General features: G+C 38.1%; 1 protein-coding gene across 2 annotated transcripts in view; it reads right to left on the minus strand.

The window, feature by feature from the left end:
* Positions 1–771: 771 nt before the first annotated feature.
* RAB3GAP1 (RAB3 GTPase activating protein catalytic subunit 1) overlaps positions 772–26,570 on the minus strand; it is a 120,029-nt gene continuing 94,230 nt past the window's right edge. The window contains exons 18-25 of one of the 2 annotated variants that reach the window (XM_032146028.2): positions 20,330–20,467; positions 17,062–17,289; positions 7,997–8,093; positions 7,797–7,900; positions 7,547–7,662; positions 5,978–6,080; positions 2,962–2,982; positions 772–2,135 (exon numbers count right to left, since the gene is read on the minus strand). In XM_032146028.2, coding sequence (XP_032001919.1) covers positions 1,899–2,135; positions 2,962–2,982; positions 5,978–6,080; positions 7,547–7,662; positions 7,797–7,900; positions 7,997–8,093; positions 17,062–17,289; positions 20,330–20,467 — 1,044 coding nt within the window. In that variant the 3' untranslated portion in view covers positions 772–1,898. The remainder of the gene's footprint in view (positions 2,136–2,961; positions 2,983–5,977; positions 6,081–7,546; positions 7,663–7,796; positions 7,901–7,996; positions 8,094–17,061; positions 17,290–20,329; positions 20,468–26,570) is intronic. The other variant, XM_032146029.2, reaches the window with a different exon arrangement.

Below are 26,570 nucleotides of genomic sequence, written 5' to 3' on the forward strand. Positions count from 1 at the left end.
GCCTGGGTGAAGAAACTCCTACAACACTTTATGACACTGCTGCATTTATTACTCCGTACATCGTAGGATAAATGCAGGCCCTCCGATCCACATGGCGGAGTTGACTATACCCAACATTTTGTGGCATCGTGGTGCCAGTTTTCCCTATAAGGGAGTGTGTTTTGGTTTCTGTTTTATCTTCATTGCTTGTACTGTACCTGACACAAAGTGGGTACTTAAAAATATCTGTGAAGTAAATACATAACTGTCATAAAAATAAAATGGAGTACTTTAAAAAGGCACAAAGAATGTTCTTGAGACCACTGCCTTGTTAGGCTCAGCAGGCTGCAAACATTAGAGCTGAGACAGCACAAAACTACGTGAAATGAGACTGAAATGCCTCAGCGGGAGAAAATGAAAGAAAATGCCACAGAAAGTGACACTTTCCTTTTATTAGATTCACAATGCCTTTGTAACGCCCAACCTCTCCTTTGTAGAATTTTTCTTTGTTAGAAAACAGACAAACTCTGTCCTCAGGAACCGTCTTCTAATTGGTACAGCGCTGGCCTCAGGCCGCCTGCATCTGCGTGGACCAGTAAGAATGAAGTCCAGCAGCATACAGAAAAGCATCATAAAAGCTGGGAGGTCATTCCCCAGGGCCTCCCCTACTTCACATACACAGAGATGTGTGCATATGTCACACACACGTTATATATAGATATGTATTTTTTTTTTACAAAAATAACAGGGTTTGCACAGCTCTATTAACTCTTTAAAATTACACAGGCAAAGTTTATGCTTCAGTATAACCATTTTTACTTTGGATTTAAGTGGGAATTTTAGGCCTAAAAATAACTTAAGATTACCAAGCAGAGGCCATCTAGCGACACAGACACAAGACATCTTGAGCTCCGTGAAACTAGAAATGTGGTGATGTCATCCTCACACGGGGGGCTACACATCCCCATCGATTATTTTAACTAAAATACAAAAGCAAAACAGTGTGTTAAAATAATCCTCTACTCAATGCATTAGCACATATACCAAATTATACTATCTGCATGACAGTCTCTAGGTACCAAGACTGTATTTTTGCAAGTGCTATTCTCTACTTCATTAAATACAGTACCCAGCCAGCAACCACAAAAAGAGAACGCACGTTGTACAGCAAGAGAAAGGGAGGGAGACGATTTTCAGGGCCATAACTTACATGGCAACCAAAAGGAAAATAAGACAAATCTCACAAGACAGATATAAAACTAATTTGCAGTGACATTTGATATAGTTTTATCAGAAGTAATACATTTAGGTTACAGTTATGTGAAAAAGAGAAACTATGTGAAATTATAGGCTTTCTCCTAGAATATCCAAAATGCTCATCAACAGTTAATTATTACAAGAAAGATGACCACCAGGTGATTGAATAGACAGAATGTCATGTAGTATTTTAAAAACACAGATTCTGGGACTAGAAGCTACCACCAAAATATCCAGAAATCTGAGTTAACAGGTCCTTTATTTTGCACACTTGCTGCTGATATATAGAACCACGAAGTGTTTGCACAGACGACGAATGCAGCCGCTAGCCTAGAGGCCAGTCACAGAAGAGAATGCAATGAACACCGTCCCGCCAGGGTGAAGACAGAGTGTCTGATGTGTTTGTGTTTCCCCCCTCATATACAAAGGCCATCTCTAGGGCAGAAATCTCTCAACAGCTCAAGCCCATTCTTGCTGCCCCCTCCACGAAACGACACAGCTCAAGCTTGGTGCTGGGAAGTCTTCCCGACGCTGGTTTGATTCCTGATCACCCAAATGGACAGGGCCCTCTCCAGGACCTCCCAGGTTCTCCCTGGTACCTTCCCTCCCGCAGGAGGAGGCAGCACTGTCTCTGAAGCCACCAACGAGTAATGCTAGAAGAATCAGAAGAAGGAGGTATCTGATGAAAAGGCACCTGCAAGTCTAAAGTCCTCTTTGGTGAGAACACTGTACATCCGCTGAGGCAGAGCTTTGGAGTAGGGAGCAGGGCGTGGCACAGTGGTGCGCAAAATGAATTCCCGGCCAGCAGGGGGTGGGAAGTCTGACACGGAGTTCTGCCTTCTTTCCTCTTGGGAGCCCATTCTCTTCAACTCCTCCTCTGGTGGAGTCATGGCTGCAGCCTGAAAAAGAATCAAATGCTAAAGTCAAAAGCAGGTCAAATGCTAAACTCAGATGCTTTTGAAGGACAGATGAATTAACAAAATAAAGATATGAAAATGTCCCACGTTAGTAATGCAGTCAGCTACATGTTAAGATTACTCAAAAACCACATAACACAGCAAATGCGAGAAGCTTGAGACACTGCATGAGCAGCCGGGCTGGAGACAGACAGGAGGGACAATGACTGCCAGGCAATCTGCTCTGAAGAGAGAAGGCCATATTCACACATCTGATGAAAAAGGACCTCGGAGTTGTGCTGCTTTCTATGTTTCTTCCAGCAATGACCCAAGTCTACGTCTGACAGCCTCAGTCCAATAAGGAGCTGTTTTTCTCCAGAGTGAAAAGATGATTTTCATCTTGACTCTGGGTAAGAATTTTTTAATCGATTCTTTTTAAGGTTCACTTGCCAAATTAAAAGTGGGGGTATTGGTCTTGCTTGCTGGGCAGCTAATGTGATGCCGAAGTGATAGAGGCCCATATAGCAATGACCACAAAAGAGAAGTTCTCAATATTAAAGGCATCTATTTTTTCATTGAAATGACATAGGATGCATATTCATTTACAGCCTACAATTTTAATTCTGATTACTATACTTTTTTTTAATACCATCAATTTGGAAAAAAAATTGTTCTGGCAATGGAAACATGAAATCATGTTGTGCTAAACATCAGCAAGAAAGGTAAGCCAAATCCAGACTGTGAGAGAGGTGGTCAGTGTTAATGACCTTATGAAATTAGAGGGATGGGAAGGAACAAGGAACTATGAGGGGCAAGGCTATTTTGTTACCTCATCAGAAGATTCAGTCAGCTTGAGAAGGGGTAAGAAAAGAAACAGTGATGAAAGGGAAACAAGCAAGATGGTTTAAATAGGGCTAGACAAGGGAGTTCAGGATTATTTCAAAGACAGCATGCACTACATTATGGAACATGATCCTATCAAAAGAATATTCAAGACAAAGTCACACCAAACACAGCACACCTAGCTGTCAACTACAGCAGACATCTACTACTACTCATGCATCCATGGCTCAACAGGTGACATATGATGTCATTTAATGGAAGAAATGACCAACAAAAACCTAGCTCTTTTACTGAGAATTATGATGCAAAAAAAAATAAAAAGTGTTCATGGCTTGAAAAATAGATATTCCAGTGAATTTAGGAATAGGTGCCTAAGAGTTATTCAATCTAGCAAGTCTGAAGCGAAATCCAGTCAGTCATTTATTTGCTGAATTCTATCTCTATGTATGTACATACCAGAGATACCTATAATCATGATAAGGCTTGTTACTATTTATAATTTTAAGGAAGAGTTATAAATATATAGAATTACTATAAGCTATAAAAACACCAAGTGAAATTACATCACAACTTTTTTACAAAATGTGTTAATATCTTGACTAGTAAAATTGATATAAAGTATCAGCTAATGAAAAGTTACATGAATAAATTCTAACAGTTTACTTCAGCCAGATATTTAAGAACTGAGTTTAAAAATGTACCAACCAGATGCTTGTTATATGTATTACACAGTCTACCAGTTCCCTAAAAACATTCACTACAAGGTCTGAAAACTTTAAAATTTTTTCTTAAATGACATAATGTAGATGGATGTACAATTTCAGTAGCCATTAAGGGAGTTAGCTATACAATGAGGCTACTGAAAGATGATATACCATGTTCCTGTATTTAGTGATTTTGAAAGATATCTTAAGTATATTAAGTGGAAAACAAGAATAATGAAGTAATTATATAATATAACCCTACTTTTAAAATTATATATACATATGTATATACTAGATGTTAAATCATCAATGGGTAGTGAGATTATGTGATTAATATTTTCTTATCATTTTCTAGGCCAGGTGTGGTGGCTCACACACACCTATAATCTCAGCCCTTTGGGAGGTTAAGGAAGGAGGATTGCTTGAAACCAGGAGTTCTAGATCAGCCTGGGCAACAAAGTGAGACCCCGTCCCTACAAAAAATACAAAAATTAGCTGGGCATGGTGGTGCATGCCTGTGGCTCCAGCTTTTTGGGAGGTTGAAGCGAGAGGATTGCTTAAACCTAGGAGTTCAAGGCTGCAGTGAGCTATGATCGTGCCACTGCACTCCAGCCTGGACCACAGAGTGAAACCCTCTCTTTAAAAAATGAACAAATAAATAAAAAAGTTCCTATACTGTCAAAGTTTTACTTGCAGTCAGTAGAGGGGGTAAGGAGGTTATTTCTATTTGGGGGAAAATAATTTTGCTTAGTTATCTAAAATAAGTAACAATCTCAGGACTAAAAATATAAATACTTCACATTTTAAATCCTCTTAACACATAACTTTTTTGTTTTTTTGAGGCGGAGTTTTATCGCCCAGGCCGGAGTGCAGTGGCATGATCTCAGCTCACTGTAACCTCTGCCGCTCAGGTTCAAGAGATTCTCCTGCCTCAGCCTCCCAAGTAGCTGAGATTACAGGTGCTTGCCACCACACCCAGCTAATTTTTGTATTTTTAGTAGAGACAGGGTTTCACCACGTTGGCCAGGATGTTCTTGAACTCCTCCCACCTCGGCCTCCCAAAGTGCTGGGATTACAGGCGTGAGCCACCGCACCCGGCCAACATGTCACTTTTTAAAAATGATCAAAGAGGAAAGAATTTGTGCAATATGAGGAACATTCATATCGGTAGCTAACAAGGAGATGTGCTTGTAAGCTTCTGGGGAGTGAACTGGATAGATATTATCAGATGTGGAACCAAACTCGGTTCTTGTTTTCATGCCAGAGAGAAAAAATAAATCAAAGCAAGCATCTATTGTTTGCTAGAAGTCTAATTTATAAGGAAATAAATATTTGGTTATTAATTTGAAATTCTGAAGTTTAGGGAGCTGCCCCATAAACAAACTCAGATTTTAGCTCTTGCTAAGAATTCCTATCCATGTATTTGGCTATGAATTTGAATATATTAACTAGTTGTACTCCAGACCAACTCTACAGGGATTATCCAGTTGTTGTTCCACGTGTAGACCCATAGAAATTATTTTTCTTATTTGTTTCTGAAAATTACACTCTCAAAACTGGGTCATTCTAGTGTAATCACAGTGCCATATAAGGGGAAGTGTGTAATTAGTGCACATAACACCTTTATCAGAATCCCTAATATTAATGAGCCCTGAACTGAGAATTATCTGTGGGATGCCAGAGCCCTTAGCCAGTAACCAAGATACTATATAATTTTAAAATCTTTACTTTCACTACTAGAGGTAATGGTTACGATAATTTTTCAAACTGGGCTTTCTTTCTGTGCTGAAATCTGTTTCCATAGCACTAAAAATCTGAAGTTTTCCTCTTCTTTTCTAGGAAACCTCAAAGGTAGATCTCCTCACCATTACAAGAACAATTATATTTATAATTCAAGCTGAGTTGTGACTCCACTTTGCCCTACATGGGGTTTACAGATGGTAAAACTGAACTCCATTCTAATTTGAAAGTACCTATGAGTAAACATTTTTTTCCCACAGCACAGCACTGGCCATTGCTAACTGAGTCCCTGCCAGCTTCTATAACGATGGATTTTGGACTCTTCTAATTTTTAAAATTTAGGTCCTAGAATATACTTATCATTTTAATTCAACATGTAGGAAATCAAATGGATTTCAAAGACTCAGAAGTCATTGTTTCTTCAGTGTTCCAACCAAATGCCCAGACTTACACTCAGGTAACATGAGTGTGATCAGCCATGTGTGGGAACTAAAACAGCCTCTTCCCAAGTAGAGGTTTGGAGAGATCATGATGGAGTCAATAATGACTCTCACATACCCTCTGGGCATTCACAAACAGCTTGTGAATGATCCTGCCAGCATGTCCTCTTCCTGCACCGGTGACTAACACTTCAGGCTGCTCCAGCAGGCAACTCACAAACCTAGGAGAGAGACACAGGCAACGAAAGGGTGGAAAGTGAGCTGTCTAGGCCACTGGGTGTCCATCCTTCCACAGGAGTTTTGTGGACAAATCCTCAAGCTGATACTGGCTAAACTCAACAAGGTTGGAGTGAAATTTTACAGCAAGATAAGATTGACATTTGGAAATGTTATCGACTTAACTGACAATCTTCCTGCTTTTTCACCTGTGCTCATAAAAAATGTTTAAAGCCTATCTCTGTCAAGGTGTAAGAAAAAATATTCAGTCTATTTTTTTCAGACTAGAAGCTTAGAAAATGCTACAGTTAATACAAGATGAAAAAAATTTGTATAATATAAACCAAGTTATATTTATCCAATAAAAGCAATGATCCATATTTGTTTTTGTTTTTTTTAAGGGGTTTGTGAGTGTGTGTGCACGCACACGTGCACATATGCTTAAAATACTTGTGTTGGGCAAAGTCTCTGGAAACACTGAACTTCCAAGTATGTCACAGATAACGTATGGTGGAACTAACAGAGTTGAAGGCACAAAGCCACCGAGCCTGCACCACCTGCTCACTAATTCATACTCTACTATTTTAAAAACAAGTCCCTTGATTACAGCTTATTCTTCTCATTTAAAAGGAAGACATTTTCAAGAGCAAAGCAGTCTGGGAGAAAACTTCACCTAACAAAAGACATAAAATTCAAACATGAACTTGTTAAAAGACAGCAAATGCCTTGCCATACAATATTAATTATTTAGCATCAATAATGCCATTTATTATGGAAAGGCTAATGAAAATTTTTAAATGATGACAAATTTAAGCCACTGAACAAGCTAATTTGTAAACACTTTATCACACATTAAAACAATATTGTCCTTCCAAATAACACGGGCAAAAAATGAACAGGGCCTCACGCTGATCTAAGCTCCATTGGTAATGGTGCTGAGTCTCATAAAGAGAATGCTCCAATCATTTGCTTCATCTGAGAAAAGCCATCTGGTCAATCTTTCAAAACATAATTGCAAGGCACATAGGATGTGTACCTTTGCTCTCACAAATCTTGTTTAAAATAAACAACTAGGAACAGTAAGCAGAAATGGTTTCAGCACCTGCACCCTGTGGTCAAGGAATAGTAACAGCTGAAAACAAAGTTTTGGGGCAGGGTGAGCAACACAGTTAATGGCTTCTCCATAAGAAATTCCAGACACCACATCTCCAAGAGCAAACCAAGGAATCCCTAGAAAAGGAGGCTCTGGGAGACTGTTTCTAAAAGTGGGAAGAATGGAAACACCTGGTAGAGACCCAGAAATACAGGAGAGGTCAAATGCTATGATGATTATTTCTGTCTCTAGACAATGCTTGTTTCAAATAATATATGAGTACCACAAAAGAGTCTTAACATCCTATTACAATTTTTCTTAAGAGAGTGGTGGCTTTTCCTACTGCAGACCAAACTGAATTAGCCAAATAGCAATTACCTTTCAAGATCTTCCTTTTCCTCCTCCTGTTCACATTTCTCAGTTCCAAACTTGGCTTTTAGTGACCGAGCTCTGGCAATGAGAGCTTCCACATTAGTAATCTGGTGAATGATTTCCTGGCGGTGGAAAAGGAAGAGGCATACGTTGGGAGATGGCAAAAAAGCAAAGCCCTTTGAAAACGCATCTTAAAAATTATTTTTGCCAACTGAGGAGAACACTTGGCAAGATTCTGACACTACATCAAACTTACTTCCAATTTCTTGTCTTCTGGATTGGGAAAGTGCAAAACTTTACTGGAATGGGATATTATCTGCTTTATGATCTTCTTAACTGAAGAAATGTTTTCCAGACTTTCTATTTTAGAAAAGATTAAAACCAGCATTAAATAAATTAAGCAAAATATACTTTCACTTTGGAAATGACTAATGACTAGTTAAATATGACATTTACCTTCTTCCTTTACCTTGAGTACAGCTGCATGAATCACACAAGGTAACAGGTGCCGAGCAAGGTCTGCAGGTTTCTGGATTGCCAGATAGTGCAGCACCTGAAGGAGGCGCAGCGCACACAAATGATCAGCGCAGGTGTCAAAGGATGAAGCAGCCACTTACAGAAGTGCCAATCCTCAGCCACTCGTCTTAATCCTTAACAAGACAGCACTCCAGGTAGGCAGCCACGACCCCAAAGGTGAGGATAATGTTACTGAAAGCACCTAAGAACTTCAAGCTTAATAATTATAAATATTCTATTTTTTTCCGCTTATGTAATACACGCAAATAAGGAAAATACAAAGAAAATAAAAACTACCGATTGATTACAATACCAAGAGAAAACAATCATTGACAGTGGAGCATTTTCATTGTAAGACACAGAATACACATACTAAGGGCACTAATATTAAATATGTAAAATACTGCCTTTTAACCTGCTTTTCTCACTTAATATTTCTAAACATTGTTAGTGACTTCCCACACATTTTTTGGTTTTAGTTGTTTTGGTTTATTTTTTTTCCAATTCTTATTATAAGAATACAGAGAAGTATGTACAAAACACAGACCCTACCTTTAGGTTCCTTATTCAACAGTAGTAAAGATAAAAGAAGTATAACCCTATAAATATGTACAATTCTTTTACATCAATAAACAAAATTTTAAGAAGTATAATCTCATAATGTGAGTCTGACTGATAAATGCTCATGGATTTCAAAATTAAAAACAAATACAGGTGATGCAGAAATTTTCCTGAAATCCTACTTCCCCAAAACCACATTTTCGTGTTTATCCTCTCAAACTACTTGTATGTCCATTTAAACACAAAAATGTAGATGCATATGTAATTTCTTAACAAAAATTAATAACTTACATACTGTTTTATTATTTGCTTTAATGACTTGTGGTGGACTTTTTTGGCTTAGAGAGTTTTGTCTGATTTGAAACTTTTTTTTAAGAAATATACATACCAGAGTATTAGAAATAGTTTAAAGAAAACACCAGCTTAGGAAACAGAATGTTACCAGGCTTTTCCAAGTCCTCCTGTGTACCCTCCCTCCCCAGAATTAACTACAAATCATTCTTTTGCTTTTCTTTATGTTTTTTTTTCACATATGTAGCCTTAAATAATAAATTGTTTACTTTTGTCTAGTTTTAACCTTTATATTAATCGAATGTTTCTGTTTATACCCCTCAGTGACTTTTTTTAATTCAGTATTTTGATATTTGTATACCATTCCAATATGCTATAGTTTACTTATTTTCACTGCTGTATTAAAATGTTCCTACACTAATAGTGGATAGCTCCTCAGTTTTTGGCTATTACAAATGATGCTCCTGTTACATTATTGCACATATTTCCTGGTGCAAATGGCACATGCACAGCAATTACTTTAGGATATATACCTAAAAATTGAACTAGGAAATGTACAAGATAATTATCCTACAAAGTGTTTCAACAGATTTACATTATCTAGAGTAATGAGTTCCCTCTGTTGTACATCCTTGCTAACACCCACCTTTCTGAATTTTGTTTTCCCCTGATTCACAGAAAAACAAATTTGCAGGAATAACACGAAATACGTGATTCCCCTTTACCTGGATTCACATATGAACTGTCTCCCTCCTCTGTTCTGGATCCCTTGCATCTTTCTCTGCTCTCGTATGTGTACACACTATAGACATAAACTTTTTTCGAATAATTTCAGAATAAGTCGTATACTCATGTCCCTTATCCCAAAATATTTGTATTTCCTAAAATTAAAAATATTTTATTATATAATCAAAATGCAAATGATTCTAATTATATACAATAAATTTAACACTGATAAAAATAATTGTAATCTAACCTACTATCTTCATTGCAGTTTTGTCAACTGACCCATATGTGTCTTTTTTTTGTTTTGTTTTGAGACAGGGTCTTTCTCTGTTGCCCAGACTGGAGTGCAGTGGTGCGATCTTGGCTCCCCCACCACCTCCGCCTCCCGGGCTCAAGCTATTCTCTTGCCTCAGCCTCCTGAGTAGCTAGGACTACAGGCACATGGCCACTACTGCCTGGCTAATTTTTGTATTTTTAGTAAAGACGGAGTTTCACCATGTTGGCCAGGCTGGTCTCGAATTCCTAGCCTCAAATTATCCACCTACCTCAACCTCCCAAAGTGCTGAGATTACAGGCATGAGCCACCGTGCCTGGCTGAGTAATGTGTTTTTTATGACCCTTTCCCTCAACCACTACAAGTCTTGGTAAGGATCATCCATTGCCTTTAGTTATCATAGCCCTTTAATCTCAACTAATCTGGAAGAGCTTTTCACTCTGTCTTTTATAACATTGGCATTTTGAGTATAGTTTCCTCTTCCTCCCTACTTTTTGGCTAACTGAAATTCCATACTGTATTCAGATTTCCTTAGTTTCTAAAAATTGAGTTATAACACATACCATAAAATTCACCACTTTAAAATGGATAACTTCAGTGGTTTTTAGCATATTTGCAAAGTTATGTTACCATCACCTAATTCCAGAACATTTTCTTTCATCTCCCCCAAAAGAAACCCAGTACCCCAAAGCAGCCACTCCTGATTTCTCCCAATCCCAATCTCCACTGCTGCCAACTACTAATCTAACTTACTGTCTCTATGGACTTGCCTATTCTGGACCTTTCACATAAATGGAACGACGCAACACGTGGCCCATTGTTTTCTGGCTGCTTTCACTGAGCATAATATTTTCAAGATTCATCCATGTTGTAACACATATCAGTGCTTCATTCCTTTTTATGGCTGAATAATACTCCATTGCATAGACAGACCATATTTGCCTTATCCATTCATCACTGACAGACATTTGGGTTTGTTCCATTTTTTGGCTGTCATGAATAATGCTGTCAGCATGTATGTATGTATGCGGTTTCCTTAGTTTTTATCTAATGTCATTTTCCTGTTCCAGGATCCCCTTCAAGATACCACATGATGTTTAGCTGTCATGTTTCTAGGCTCCTCTTGGCTGTGACAGTTCTCAGACTTTCATTGTTTTTACTGACCTTGACAGTTTTGAATTCTGGTCAAGTATTTCATAAAAACTTCCTCAATTATGGTTTATCTGATGTTTTTCTCATGATTAAGCTGGGTTATGTATTTCTGGGAGGAAGAGCAGAGAGGTAAAGTGCCACTGTCATCACATCATGTCAAGAGTACATACCACCAGTATGGCTTAGCTTGTGGATGTTAACCTTCACCACCTGGCTGAGACAGTGTCAATTGGGCTGCTGCACTGTAACATCACTCCTCTCCCCTCTCTGTGCACTGTACTCTCTGGGACGAACACACTATGTGCAGCACACACTTACGGAGTGGGAATTAGCTTCACCTCCTTGAGGGTGGAGTATCTATATACATTTAGAATTTTGCACAGGAGATTTGTCTCTTCTATCCCATTAATTTATATATCCAATCAATTATTTATACCAGTATGAACTCAAGGATATTTATTTTGTACTCTTAGTTACAATCCAAAATTATTTTATTTTGTTGTTCAAATTGTTCCAGTCTTGGCCAGTTGGGAACTCTTTCAGTTGGCTCCTGTGTCTTTAATATGCCCCCAAACTTGTGCAAATTTTTCTTTTTTCAAAATCTTTTAAAAATAGAATGTTCCTCATTTTGGGTTCATCTAATGTTCCCTCACAATTAGACTAAGATTTTACATTCCTGAACCAAATAGCATGTAAGTGGTGTTGGGTCCGTCAGAGTATCACAGCCCAATGTGTACGATCGCCATTTACTCCTTATTGGTGACGTTAATTTGGAGATACTGTCCTATTTCTCCACTTTCCTTGCAATACAGAAGCATTCTATAGAGAAACACTTAAAAATCATGCAATATGATGCTCTTCAAATTTCCACCTAGACTTAATATTCATGATTCTTGCTGAACCAATCCTTACTATGAACATGGTTGCAAAATGAAGACTTCCAACTCCAGCATACCCTCTACATTTACTACTCATCTTTGTTCTGTAGGAAATGACGTCCCCTTTCCCCTAGTTCTTTGTTTATCCATTAATTATCAATATGGTTCCAAGAATTCCTATTTTTTTCCAACAGTTTATAATCATTCCTGTCCTTAAATATTTAGAACTCAAAATTGTCCCAGATTTGGCCAATGTGAGTCCTTTCAAGTTAGCTCTCTATGAAATGCCCCCATCTTTTTTTAAAGCACTTCCTTACTGTCGAGCAATCCAGGATGTTCCAGGATGTACCTTCCTTGCCTCAACCTTGAAATCAGTAATTTTTCTGAGGAAAGCATGGTTACTAAAAGTAAATGTGTAAAAAAAGGAATGTGTAAAAAAAAAATCAAGCTATGTGTGCTCACTGCTATGAGAGTGTCAAGTGCTTCTAGACTCTTTCAGAAGAAAGCCGGGGAATGTTTGCTTGTGTATATACATTTACACAAACAGTTACTATGTCCATACCCACATACGTATCCATATTTTAAAAACCCGTGTAAGTCCAAACCAATACCTCCAATTCCAATTCATTGCCACTGGGTTCTTCCTTGCCTTCCTGTATTTCATATTTGCATCTCACTTCCACAGTAAGAAATTCTGGCTTCCAACACCACCAACACATTTAGTTACTCACTTCACCCAACCAATAATACATCTAAAAGAGTTTCAGAATTGCTCTACCCATATCATCATTACAAAAACCAAGCTTAGATAGTAAGGTTCAAGATTTTTTTTTTTTGAGATGGATTCTCACTCTGTCACCCAGACTGGAGTGCAGTGACGCGATCTCGGCTCACTGCAACCTCTGCCTCCCAGGTTCAAGCGATTCTCCTGCCTCAGCCTCTTGAGTAGCTGGGATTTCAGACGTGTGCTACCACCCCCAGCTAATTTTTGTATTTTTAGTAGAGATGGGGTTTCACCACATTGGTCAGGCTGGTCTCGAACTCCTGACCTCAGGTGATCTCGCCTCGGCCTCTCAAAGTGCTAAGATTACAGGCATGAGCCACCGCGCCTGGCCTCAAGATTTTTTTTGCAGTCCCATCCCCCACCACAACTGAGAGTATACAGTCAAACACATTTGATGTGTCGATAAATCACTGGGATTAGATTTTCCATCCTCTCTTCACCAATCCCCGTCGGTGTGGTTACATTACTCATTTAAAATACAGCTGGATTAATGTATCTCAACTTGCTTTCAGGTTTAGGTTATTTTTCCTCTTTCCATTCTTGTTATTTTTTGGAATAAGTAAAGCATAGGCTAGCACAGTGGCTCACACTTGTAATCCCAACACTTTGGGAAGATGAGGCAGGAGAATTGCTTCAGGCCAGGAGTTTGCGATCAGCCTGAGCAACACAGTGAGATCTAGTCTCTATAAAAAATTAAGAAAAATAATTAGTTGGGCATCATGGTGTTCACCTGTAGTCCTAGCTACTAAGGAAACTGGGCCAGGAGAATCACTTGAGCCTAGGAGTTTGAGGGCTATCTTTCTGTTATTCAAGTGTGTTTTTGAGGAGCGTTTTATTTTCTTCATTAAGATTTCAAACATTTTCTGTTAAGTATTTTACTTTTCCCCTTATAATGAAAATTATATTTAGATATTCTAAATGTTTATTAGTGTATATGAATGCTACTGATTACTGTATGTTAACTATATATCCTGCTGCCTTGCTGGATTCTTTTGTTTTTATTAGTTTTAACACTGACTTTTTGAATTTTTCCAAGTATAGAGTCGTATCACTGCAAACAGGGTTCTTCTTTCAACTCCCATGCCTCTGCTTTCTCTTGCTAATTACACTAGCTAATATCGGCAGAACAATTTTGATTGGCAGTGGAGATGGCAGGCATCCTTGCTTTGTTCCTAACCTTAGTGACCCCCTAAGGCTTCCCAAATTAAGATGCTGTGTTTAGGACTAAAGTTTCTATATATTTTCTTATTTTAAGGAAGTAGCCATCTATTCCACTCTTTTCCCAAGAGTTTTAAGTCAAATTTATCAAAAGTTTTTTCAGCATAGAGATACAATTTTCTGATTAGACCTATTAATGAAGCAAATTATATAAACAGACTTCTAAATAACCATCCTCATATTTGATCAACATGTATTATTTTCTTAAAATGATATTAGAGTCTGTTTACTTCAGATTTTGCATTAAATTTCTTAAGTATTACTGGTCTGCTATTTTTAAAGATATGCTATCTTTATCAGGTTTAGGTACCAATGTTATAGTTGCTTCACAGAAAGAAGTTGGAAAATTTCCTCCAATTATTATGTGTTGAAATAATTTATGTAGCATTGGGACTATATGGTTTCTTGATATTTAGCTGAATTTCCCTGTGAAACCACCTGGGCCTGGTTCTTTTTAATGTGGCAGTTCCTTGATAATTGTCTCTATGAAAATTTGTCTGTTTATACTTTCTGTTTTTACTGGGGATAGTTTTGATATAAATTATATTTTTGGTGGGAATTTCTGTAGGAAATTGTCTAATTCAACTTATTTTCAAATTTACATACACAGAGATGTGCAAAGTAGTATTTTTAACACATTTCCTCTGTATCAGTAGTTACTAATATGTGCCCTTTTTGTCATTTATTATTTTATTATATATATGTGCTTTCCCTTTTCTTGATTAAATTAGCTAATGGCTTCTCTATTTTGTTGATTTTAAAAGAACTAGATTGAACTCATTAATTTCGTCTGTTTTGTGTTCTCTACTTCATCATTCTCTCCTTTTCATTTGCTTCCTTTTGTTTTCTTTTGATTTGACTTTTTTTCTAGGGTTTTTAGTTAGGAATTTAATTCATTTATTTTCATTTCTTTTGTTTTTACTGATATAGGGCTATGAAAGTTCCTTTCATCAATTTCTTAAGTATAGCCTATAGGTTCTAATATGTAGTGTTTTCATCCTCGTTGTTTTTCAAAAATTCTGTACTTTCAATTTGTATTTTCCCCTTTCACCCATACTGTTTAACAGAAAGTTTGTATTCCATTAATTTTCTAGCCTGAGTGGTAGGCTACACCATCTGGGTCTATGTGAGTATACTCTATGATGTTCCCATGATAACAAAATTGCCTAATGAGGAGCTTCTCAAAACGTATCCTCTTTGTTAAGCCATAGGGACTGTATTAGTTCTGTCTTAGTATTCTGATTTTTCTCCTTAAAGGAAACTAATGAATTGAATATTCTGACTTTTCTTATCTTTCATTTATACTACTTTCTCTTCAATTCCTTTTACTCCTATATCTCATTTTCATTCTCTGGGCTCTTTTCCCACTTTTCTTCAATGCCCTTTATAAAATTTAAATATAAATCTATTCTCTCTTGGGCCTCTTGTAATTTAGTCTTCATTTTTTATATGGTTGTCTTTTTGCTTTTACTTCTATCCTGAGCTAAATCAGTTGTGGTTTCATTTCTTTGTGGGGTTTTTTGTTCCATCTCTGTTCAATTTTAGTATTTCTGATTAAACATGGTTTTTTCATATCCTCCTTAACTGTTTGAGGATATCTGATTCAGTTTGGAATGTTATTTACAATTTTCTTCTGTTTTGTGACCGATTTTCTGGGAAATATTTTCATTAGCTGAAATGAGCTGATTTGCATTTTCTGTTTTGTAAAGTAGTTTTATATGGATGTGGTCTGTTCTCTTCTATTCCTAGTAATATCACAAATAGCTTCAAAGTGCCCTCTTCTGAAGTTTCTTTAATGGATAGAGGGGGATGAGGGCGGCTGGTTGTCTTGTTTTTCTTTCATTTCTGCAAGATCCTTAATTTTCCCCTCTTATTTCCTTTTTTCTCATCATTCCCATCCACTCCTTCTTTGTATATCTGATTTTCTCCAAGGCTCCATTTCTAGCCCTGTTTTTTTTTTGTTTGTGTTTTTTTTGAGACGGAGTCTTGCTCTGTCGCCCCGGCTAGAGTGCAGTGGCGCAATCTCGGCTCACTGCAAGCTCCGCCTCCCGGGTTCACGCCATTCTCCTGCATCAGCCTCTCCGAGTAGCTGGGACTACAGGCGCCCGCCACCACGCCCGGCTAATTTTTCGTATTTTTAGTAGAGACGGGGTTTCACCGTGGTCTCCATCTCCTGACCTCGTGATCCGCCCGCCTCGGCCTCCCAAAGTGCTGGGATTACAAGCGTGAGCCACCGCGCCCGGCCTTCTAGCCCTGTTTACATTCAAGTCCCTTCCTTGTGGCAAGTGCTGTGAACTAGCAAACCCTACCTGTGTTCAGTGGTTTGGCATGTAGTGTTAGGCTCTCTCTTTCTGGGGTGACTTTGTGTTTCATCTAAGTCTTCTGTATCTCTTGGCTCTTTTTCTTTTCCTGCTCCCTACTCACTGTATCTACACAGACTTACAGCCAGTGGGAGCTCCATTGGAATTTGGCTTCTGTATTTACTGTTAATTTGAAGGTCACTGAAATTTCTATCTCTTAGTAATGCTGAATACATGGATTTATTTACTTACTGATTTCATGGGATTTTTTTGGGGGGGGTGGAGGAGGTAGGAAGGTGTGCAGGGCAATTAAATATCAGACAGGTGCCACTATATTCTCCATAACTCCAAATGTTTTTTAATAGCTGCTGCAAAGCCGGCCACTAATGGATATACCATAATTTATTGAACCAAGTCCCTGTTGTTGGAAACTTTGGTTGTTTCTACTTTTTCACTTAAGAACTTTGTTGAACATCATTTATATACATAGATCTTTGTATATTTCTCATTATTTCCTTAATAAATGTTTTGGTAATAGAACTGCTAGCTCAAAGGACATACACATTTTTAACACTTTTAACATATACTGTGAGACAGTTCAATGGTAAGCAGTCTGTTTAAACTATGCATGCCTGTTATTTGCCCTATTTGCAACTAGTTCTAGTATCTTAAATGTGAATAGTAGATATGTAAAAGGCTCATTGAATTTCAATGCTTTGCACCTCAAGTGTGTCCAAAGCTCTCATGTCTATGACAGTGAGTTCCTAAATCACAAGAACAGTAATTTGCATTCTAGTATTAGAGACTCAAACCTCAATTACCTTTTCTGCTTCCCGTGTATCATCAAAGAGTCTCCTTTGCCTTCTAGCAGGAATTGGCTTAGCTGTTTCCCAGGCTTCTACCCACATATTGCTTGGAATCTTCATCCGGGCACTCAGTTCTCCTTTCAGCACCACGGTGCCCTTTTCATCAATCACCTCCTCTTCAATATAATCCCGGGGTGAATACCACCTCACAAAATCTTCCAGGGAGCAACCTGGATTAGCTGCCTAAAATAAGACAAAAAAATTCAGCAGAATCAAATGAAAATCAACAGTTACTGATAAGCCTGTTTGCAAAATTATATTTTCAAAAAAAGCCTATCTAATCTTTACAATCTAATATGTAAAATGAATTTGGATGTCACCTTTAAAATAGGTCAGATGTTAAAGTACCAAAAGCATTTTATTTTTATTCTCTCAGCTTTATAGAAAAAACATTTTCATATAATGAATTTGGATATAAAAACTCGATGTAAAGAGAAAGTCATTTCCTTAAACACATTATGGGTTACACAGCTTAGTTTCATATTACAGTATAATAACTACTCAATACTAAGAAAAGTAAAAATTAAATAATACAACACATGATCAGAATAACACAGTGATGGAAAAGTTCTGTTCTTCTTTTCCTCAATAAATCAATACTGGTTCTGCAATAAATGTCAGCTAACCTCAAAACTGTTCTATTCTGCCATCAAATTCTTGTACTTTATATAACAAATTACCATCAAATTAATTGCTTTTGTGCTGTTAACGAGTTGGAATTCAAACTACTGTTTTTCAGGCTTCTGGAACCAAACTGATTAAAGTTTTACTCAGTGGATAGTTCTATAGAATTAATGATGATGTATGCCAAAAACCTTTCAGTGATTCTAACTTCAAGCCTGGAAAAAAAGACGAGGCTTCCCAGTGTTTATGGTAAGGCACAGAGGTCTTTCTGCAAGTGTTCCAGTGATGTACTAGTAGAGTCCTAAGGATGGGCATGAAAACTACCATGATGAGAATGTTCTGTCTTAAATGTGAAGAGTAAAACTACCAGTTTCTCCTCACTGGGCTCAAGGGCTACCAGCATGACCATCCCTACCATCTTAGGATATACCCCTGAGGGCATACCCCCTAGAAGATCCTTCACTGACTGTCAACAACACAAATGTAAAAGGGTTATGATACAGTCCATGGCAAAAGCAGTGGGTCAAGATTATTTCATGATACTAGGTGACTCAGGATTCATGTACAAAGATCTAGATCTTAATCAGTCAACATCATACCCACATGAAAACATCCTAGGAAACCAGAGGCCCGGAGTAAAGAGCATAAACTTCAAAAGAAAATAATATTCACTCATACACTATAGATTATATTGAAGAAAGGCATTTCATACCAAAATTCTTCCTTCTGGTTGTCCTGACTATACTAGGCTAAACATAGCTACCAAGAGAAAGCCAAGGTTCACTTGAGCTTATCTTCTCTTTACTGTTGAAGGTATGTACCACAAGGGCATGCCCCAGAATCCACCCTCTCCTTCTGGAACTCTGAGGTGTAGGTGTAGGTGCCCAGGCACATATTAGTATGCTTCCAATGCTCTGGGGACTCTCAAGAGCCCCTAACTCATCCCTATACAGAAAGTAAAGGCAACCATATCTATTTTAGAATAACTTCATGTTTCCTTAAATGTATTATCTGATTTCTACATATGGGTGTATATGTACGTTGACTATTTAAATTACTGTCTATTTTCTGGTTAAAACAATGTCATGAAAGATTTGCAGGTACCCAGGTTAGCCCAAAATAGTCTAATGAATCACAGTTTTGCTGAAGTGCAGTGTTAGAGGAACTATATAGAACCTTACCAAGAAGGACTAGTATGTTTCCATGGGGAAAAACTTTCACAGTTCCTATTTGGAATGTCCTCCCGTGCATGCCTCTGCAAAGACACTGCAGCGGGACAGGGAAAGATGACTCTGAAGGCAGCTAGAGGTCAGATGGAAAATTGCTGCTGCAGAGGCTGGTATTTCCTGCTGTGCACACACATCTTAAGCCAACTCCCTTCTCTACCTTTTGGTTTGACATGTGCCCCAAGAGCCAACTGGCTTCTCTTTATCCACTGTACCAACTATTTGTTTTAAGGCAACTTATCTCTTTATTGTCACATGGCAGTATAGAACTTGCAGATTTTCTGTATCATTTTAGTCTCCAAGGAAAACATACAGCTCTTAAGAGGTTCACTAAAGATGTTTTTCATTTAGAAAAGATGGGTAAAATAAGCAGGAAACAAAAGTCTCCCTTTTATTGTCACTTAAATCTGCTAGCAAAAAAGGATGAAAGTGGCATAGGTGTTTATGGAGTGTTTATGTTTAAAAATAATACACAGGTGTTTCAGAGAAAAATCAAACTCACACTGGCCTAAACAGTACAGAAGCAGGACTGAGTAGGGGCCACAGATTGGGAAGGTGGAGGCCACCACAGGTTAAAGAGGGAAGTCTGGGCCTGGGGATAGTTCAGAGCATCAGCAGTAGGAAAGGAAGCCCTGTAGCCCATGGGGCTACCCACTTGGGGTTTTAAAATATACATGGACTTGCCTTTGCTTTCAAAAATAAAAGTCCTTTCTTCATTCCTAGTTTTTAAGCTAATAAGCCAAATGTCACCATTCTGTGAATCCTATATGTTTTAAATATAGACCTATATCCAACCCTAAAATATTCTTCAGATAGCAAATGCCTACTCATCTGAAATAGTGACTCTTCTGAGAAACCTTTCATGACCTACTCAGCAGAGTCAGTCTTTTTGACCCTGCCTTCATAAGAGAACTCATGACAATTCCTTACATATCTCCTCCCACAACCTCAATCGACCGTAACTGAGGGTAAACACTGTATTTCTTAACTCATCTAATCACAGTGCAAGGTACACAATAGGCACTCAAAAGTTCATTGAGTGAAGTGACCCACGTTAAATCCTAAGTTTCCAAAAAGTCTTCCATTAAACTGGCTGAACACAAACAAAGAAACCACTCCAATTCACATATAGAAATGATTCTATTCTCAACTTTCAACTATTAATAATACTGGATCTTTGCTTTTTTAAAACTTAAGAAACAAGTTTGACTATGTCCTCTGGGGGGATGGTGGCAGAGTGTTGAACTACTAATGAAATCCAAACACTTAACAAAAAGACATTCAGGCCTTTATACCACTTTACAGAGTGACTTTCACAGTTTCATCCCAGAATAGCTCAAAATAGACCCCAGAGCTCTGCAAGTGTGACCCACCTTAAAAGACTCCATATCTGAGAGCAGACAGGCACTCTGCATGCGTGCTCGGAGGTGAGCCCCTTCTGCCGATGTACCTAATTTAGCTAAAACCTCAGACTGCTCTTCTAGCAGATCTTCTGTCATAGGTGCTGGTTCCTGTGAAGCACAAAAGGACAAAGCTCACAAACAGCCCTTTTTAGAAAAAGAAGTACCGTAAAAATAGAATAAAGACAACATTCATTTCAGCTCTAGCAGTCACAAGATAAGTATTTTTAAAAATTCAGAGAAATGCGTTAACTTTTTTAGAACTTACATAAAAAAGGTAACAAACTAAGAAAAATAAATATCACTTTCGGGCCTCCTCCCCCTCACAGATAATATTACCATGTTTCCCTTGATGAGGACTGATAGTAAAAGACAGAGGAATTTGGGTCCACTGAGCAACATTTTCCTGCCTATTAGTGATAAAGAAATGAAGTCCTAATGATATTATTATATATGTCATCACTAGCTACAACAAAATTTTAATTATAAGTAATAGAAATGGTTTGATATAGAAATAATGGGAAATAATTGCTCTAACAAGGCCAGGCGCGGTGGCTCACGCCTGTAATCCCAGCACTTTGGGAGGCCGAGGCGGGCGGATCATGAGGTCAGGAGATCGAGACCATCCTGGCTAACACGGTGAAACCCCGTCTCTACTAAAAATACAAAAAAATTAGCCAGGCATGGTGGCGGACGCCTGAAGTCCCAGCTACTCGGGAGGCTGAGGCAAGAGAATGGCGTGAACCCAGGAGGTGGAGCTTGCTGCAAGCCGAGATCAAGCCACTGCACTCCAGCCTGGGCAACAGAGCGAGACTCTGTCTCCAGAAAAAAACTGCTCTAACAATGATCATCTCTGGTTATAGAACTAAGAGTTTTTATTTTCTTTTCTCTACAATGAACATGCATCACTTTTAATTATCCTGCAAGTACCAAGCAAGAATCTCACACTGAGATTTAGGGTTGAATAACAACCTGTAACATAGTATTGTATAATGGTTAAGAGCTTGGGCTCCAGAAACCATATGCTATGTGTTTGAATCCCAGCTTTGTGACCTTGGGCAATCACTCAACCCTCTTGTGACTCACTGTTGTGAAGAACAGATCCTGGCACATGCTCAGTAGATACTAGCAATTAAAGACAAAATACTTAGGTTATATTATAGGCTTCATACTTTCTCTTTGAAAGGTCAGTATATTTCTCAAAATATTTCAGTCAAGTTCACAAATTATATTCAATCTCTCATGAAAGAGTATACTCAAAAGCAGAGGCCTTCATTCTTTCTATTAAGAAGGGGCTACATTTCACTGGCCTACAGCCCTGAAATCACAGGATGGGAGGAAAGGAAAGAGATAATTGAGAGGACACTGACTATCTCTCCCACTTGGAAATCAGAGCCACTTATAAGTGGAGAAGAACATGATAAAGAGGAGAATAAGCAGCAAGTTGCATGTGGGCCATACATTTTCACATATACTGTTTCTGAATATGCCCAAAGCATTCTTATATACATGGACCCATGGGATCACTGAGAGGGGTAAAGGAATTTTGCAAATGATGAAAATGAGGTGCAGAGATAAAGTGCCTTGCCCAGGATCACCAAGTGGCAAAACTACCAAGCAGCAAACAGAAAAGAGAATCTAGGACATACATTAGTTTAATGCTGACTTTAAGAATTACTAGCTTGAGGCTGGGCGTGATGGCTCAAGCCTGTAATCCCAGCACTTTGGGAGGCTGAGGCGGACGGATCACTTGAGGTCAGTAGTTTGAGCCCAGCCTGGCCAACATGGCGAAACTCCGTCTCTACTTAAAAAAAAAAAAAAAAGATACAAAAATTAGCCGAGCATGGTGTATGCCTGTAATCTCAGCTACTCAGGAGGCTGAGACAGGAGAATCGCTTGAACCCAGAAGGCAGAGGTCGCGGTGAGCCAAGATCGCACCACTGCACTCAGGCCTCGGTAACAGAGTGAGAATCCCGTCACAAAAGAAAAAACAAAAAAAAGAATTACTAGCTTGGTTCCAATCCACTGGCTAAGGACATTTTTTTCTAGCCCTGGCTCTAGTATATTGGGGTAAAGTCTTCAAACTTTTTCTAGCCATGTATTTTATGTTGTGACCTAAGTCTACATAAATGGAACACAAAAGTATGTTTGAATTCTTATGAAGCAACTATATAAAGTCATTATTTTTCAGTGAAGAGGCAACTGATTAATGGCACATTTTCAGCTAACTTCTGAAGCTTGAAATTACATTGGTTTCAACTGGGATCATTTTGAATTTCAACCATTTCATATAAGTACACTTATAATGATTATAATTCAAATAAAATTAACCTTAAAATAAGAAAGTAAAATGGACTAAAATTTTGCCTAGATTTACCTAAAGGCAAAATATAAAAATTAATTTCTAAATACATAAGATGCACATTGAAAGAAGAGTAAGTCAGTCCATATTTAGACTATAAATTCAATGTGAAAATTCAAGCATCTGAAATAAGAGAGGGAGCACAGCCTTTTGAAGAAAAATAAAGCACTAAATTTAAAAAGTATTATTTTTATTTCAGGAAAGAAGAAGCCTGAGCTTCCAAAATAACTTTTCAGACTGTTTATTAACCCAGTCAAACCAAGGAAACAAATGTACAATTAGCTTATTAAAAATAGGGACTCCAGGCCGGGCGCGGTGGCTCACGCTTGTAATCCCAGCACTTTGGGAGGCCGAGGCGGGCGGATCACGAGGTCAGGAGATCGAGACCACGGTGAAACCCCGTCTCTACTAAAAATACAAAAAAAATTAGCCGGGCGTGGTGGCGGGCGCCTGTAGTCCCAGCTACTCGGAGAGGCTGAGGCAGGAGAATGGCGTGAACCCGGGAGGCGGAGCTTGCAGTGAGCCGAGATTGCACCACTGCACTCCAGCCTGGGGGACAGAGCGAGACTCCGTCTCAAAAAAAATAGGGACTCCAGTCTGGGCAACAAAGCAAGACCCTGTCTCTACAAAAAATTAAATAAGTAGCTGGGCATGGTGGTGGGCGCCTATAATTCTAGCTACTCAGGAAGCTGAGGTGGGAGGACCGCTTGAGCCTGGGACATTGAGGCTGCAGTGAGCTATGATTGAGTCACTGCACTTCAGCCTGGGCAACACAGTGAGACCCCGAGTCAAAAAAAAAAAAAAGGTGGGGGAGGGGACTACTACTAATTAAAATCTGAAAGGAGAAATGATACAAAAAAATTAACTTTTGCTGAACACTTACATGCCAAGTGTTTTCGAATATGATATGTGATTTAATCCTGAACAAACTAGAGTAATATAAACTATTATTGCTTTTTAAGAATTCAGTATTTATTTATTAAACAGATAAGGAAGTAGGATTTTAAAAGTGCAGATGTGTTAGAACAAGACAGAAACACTTTCATTTTTCCTTTGTTAAAGGTTTTTTTTTGTTTTTTGAGACAGAGTCTCACTCTCACCCAGGTTGAAGCGCAGCAGCGCGATCTCAGCTCACTGTAACCTTCACCTCCTGGGTTCAAGCAATTCTCATGCCTCAGCCTCCCCAGCTGCTGGGGTTACAGACATGCACCACCATGCCCAGTTAATTTTTGTATTTTTAGTACAGACAGGGTTTCGTCATGTTGGCCAGGCTCGTCTCGGACTCCTAACCTCAGGTGATCCACCTGCCTTGGCCTCCCAGAGTGCTAGGATTACAGGCACAAGCGACCTCACCCAGCCCTAAACAACTTTTTAGAAGTATAATCAACATACAATAATTTAAAGGCACATTTGATAAATTTTCGTGTATGTGTGTTTATACCCCCATGAAATAATCACACGATCAAGATACTGAATATATTCATCACCTCAGAAACTTCCTTATGCCCATTATTTTTGGAATGTTTATCAAGAATGAATGGATAAACAAACTGTTGTATGTCCATGCAAGGGAAAATGACTAAACCTAAAAATATATGAACTATTGATACATACGTGTGAATCTCAAGGTAATTATGCTGAAAGAATGCACACAAAAAATGTTATTCCATTTGCATAAAATTCTAGAATGTGCAAATTAATCTATTCCTGTTTTTTAAGATGAGAAAAACAAAGCTCAGAAAGGAAACATAGCTTGCACTAGCAATACTGTTAATAAATGGTGATGCAGGATATTAATCCAGTTCTGCTACATCCTAAAACCCAGGTCTATATAAGACCTCAATACCAGCTGCATTCTCCATAGCAAGATTAGAACAAATATACATTTGGAGTCAGGGGCGGTGGCTCAAGCCTGTAATCCCAGCAGTCTGGGAGGCCGAGGTGAGCAGATCACTTGAGGTCAGGAGTTCAAGACCAGCCTGACCAACATGGCGAAACCCCATCTCTATTAAAAATACAAAAATTATTCAGGCTTAGTGGCGGGCACCTGTAATCCCAGCTACTCAGGAGGCTGAGGTACAGGAATCACTTGAACCCAGCAGGCAGAAGTTGCAGTGAGACAAGATCACGATCGCACCACTGCACTCCAGCCTGGGTGACAGAGCGAGACCTTGTCTCAAAAAAAAAAAAAAGAACAAATATGCACTTATACACTTGGTTTCTGGCATTAGAAGATTCTGTTCTAACACTAAAATTTAATCATGAAAAACCTAAACTCTAACTTACTTTGAAAAAGGTATAATAAAGCAAATAGCATATGGGCTATCAAAAACAAGACAAAAACCAAACCTAGTAAATTATACCTGGCAAAGAAACAATATAAGCATGGATAATAAAGTTAACAGAATCCATGTTTCAAATTATTATTTATTTCACTATACCTGGTACTTTATTAAAATTCATGACTATTAAAGCATATTATCATATACCACAAAAAATCCAAGTTGAGGGATATAATGGAAAGCACACAACTCCCTGTACAAATATTATAATTCATCAACCCATTTCAGAATATAAAGACTAGTTACAAAAACTAAGTAATCCTTGCATCTTGAGGAGCAATAATAGCCACTTATATAAGAAAATGTCCTCAGAAGAAGAATAGCTAAAAATTGTTCATTTTGAATTAGACATTATGTTAATCACTTACCAGGTACTATGTCATTTAAATGATGTAGGAAGTACTATGAACTTATAGTTGAAAAAACTAAGGCAAAGAAAGATTAAATAATGACCCCAAGCCATACATATGCTAAGTGGTAGAAATGGAATTTGAACTCAGGCAATCTAACTCCACTGACAGTGTTCCTAACTATCATGCTGTGACTCCTTATAGGTTTGGTAGGCTTAAAGCAAACGAAATAAAAACCACGTAAAATTAGAATAATTACTAGAGGTTGAGAAGTGTGTGTGTGTGTGTATGTGTGTGTGTGTTGGTGAGGGGTGGTATGAAGAGAGGTTAGCTAATGGATACAAACAGTTAGATAGAAGGAATAAGTTCTAATGTTCAATAGTAAAGTAGGGTGACTATGGCTAACAACAATGTATTGTATACTGCAAAATAACTAGAAGAAAAAATTTGAAATGTTCCTAACGCATAAAAGTGATAAATAAGTGACAGATTTATCAATCACCTACCAAGGTGATTGATACCCCAAACACCCTGACTTGATCATTACGCTTTCTATGCATGTAACAAAATAGCATATGTACCCCATAAAAATGTACAAATACTATGTACCAATAAACAAATTTTAAAGAATAAATGCCAAAAATATTAAGCAAAACTCTGTTAGTATTGACTTAGCAAATGGCAAATAAACCACTGTTACTCTACAATAGCACATTTTCTAAAAGAAAGTTCAGGATAATAACTTTATTTCATCAACAGTAATTTGTCAGTACAACCATCTTGTGTGCAATGGCAAATTAAGACTCCGTATGAGGAAACTGGAAAGTTCAGAGGCAAGAGAGAATACTGCATGTACAACACAAGAACCATTTTCTTTACAAGAAAAGAATCATTTTTAGGACTTGGAAATGAAAGTGTGATAAATCTCCCAAAACAAGAAAACACAAAGCAAAACTAAAAATGGCAAACGGAATAAACAAAAAAGGTAAATTAATTTGTCAAAGGATTCTCCCATAATGCTACTAACAGTGGCAGGAAAAAGTCAAATGCCTAGGCAGATAAGAGGCAGGTCCTCAGTGAAATCTGACCTTCAAACCAAAGATAGTTTAGTTTAAAGCCTCAAAGCCATGGTACAAGTTCCAGGTAAATCCACAGACCAG

The sequence above is a fragment of the Hylobates moloch genome, unplaced genomic scaffold, assembly GCF_009828535.3.
Source record: "Hylobates moloch isolate HMO894 unplaced genomic scaffold, HMol_V3 SCAFFOLD_24, whole genome shotgun sequence".
Taxonomy (NCBI): Eukaryota; Metazoa; Chordata; class Mammalia; order Primates; family Hylobatidae; genus Hylobates; species Hylobates moloch.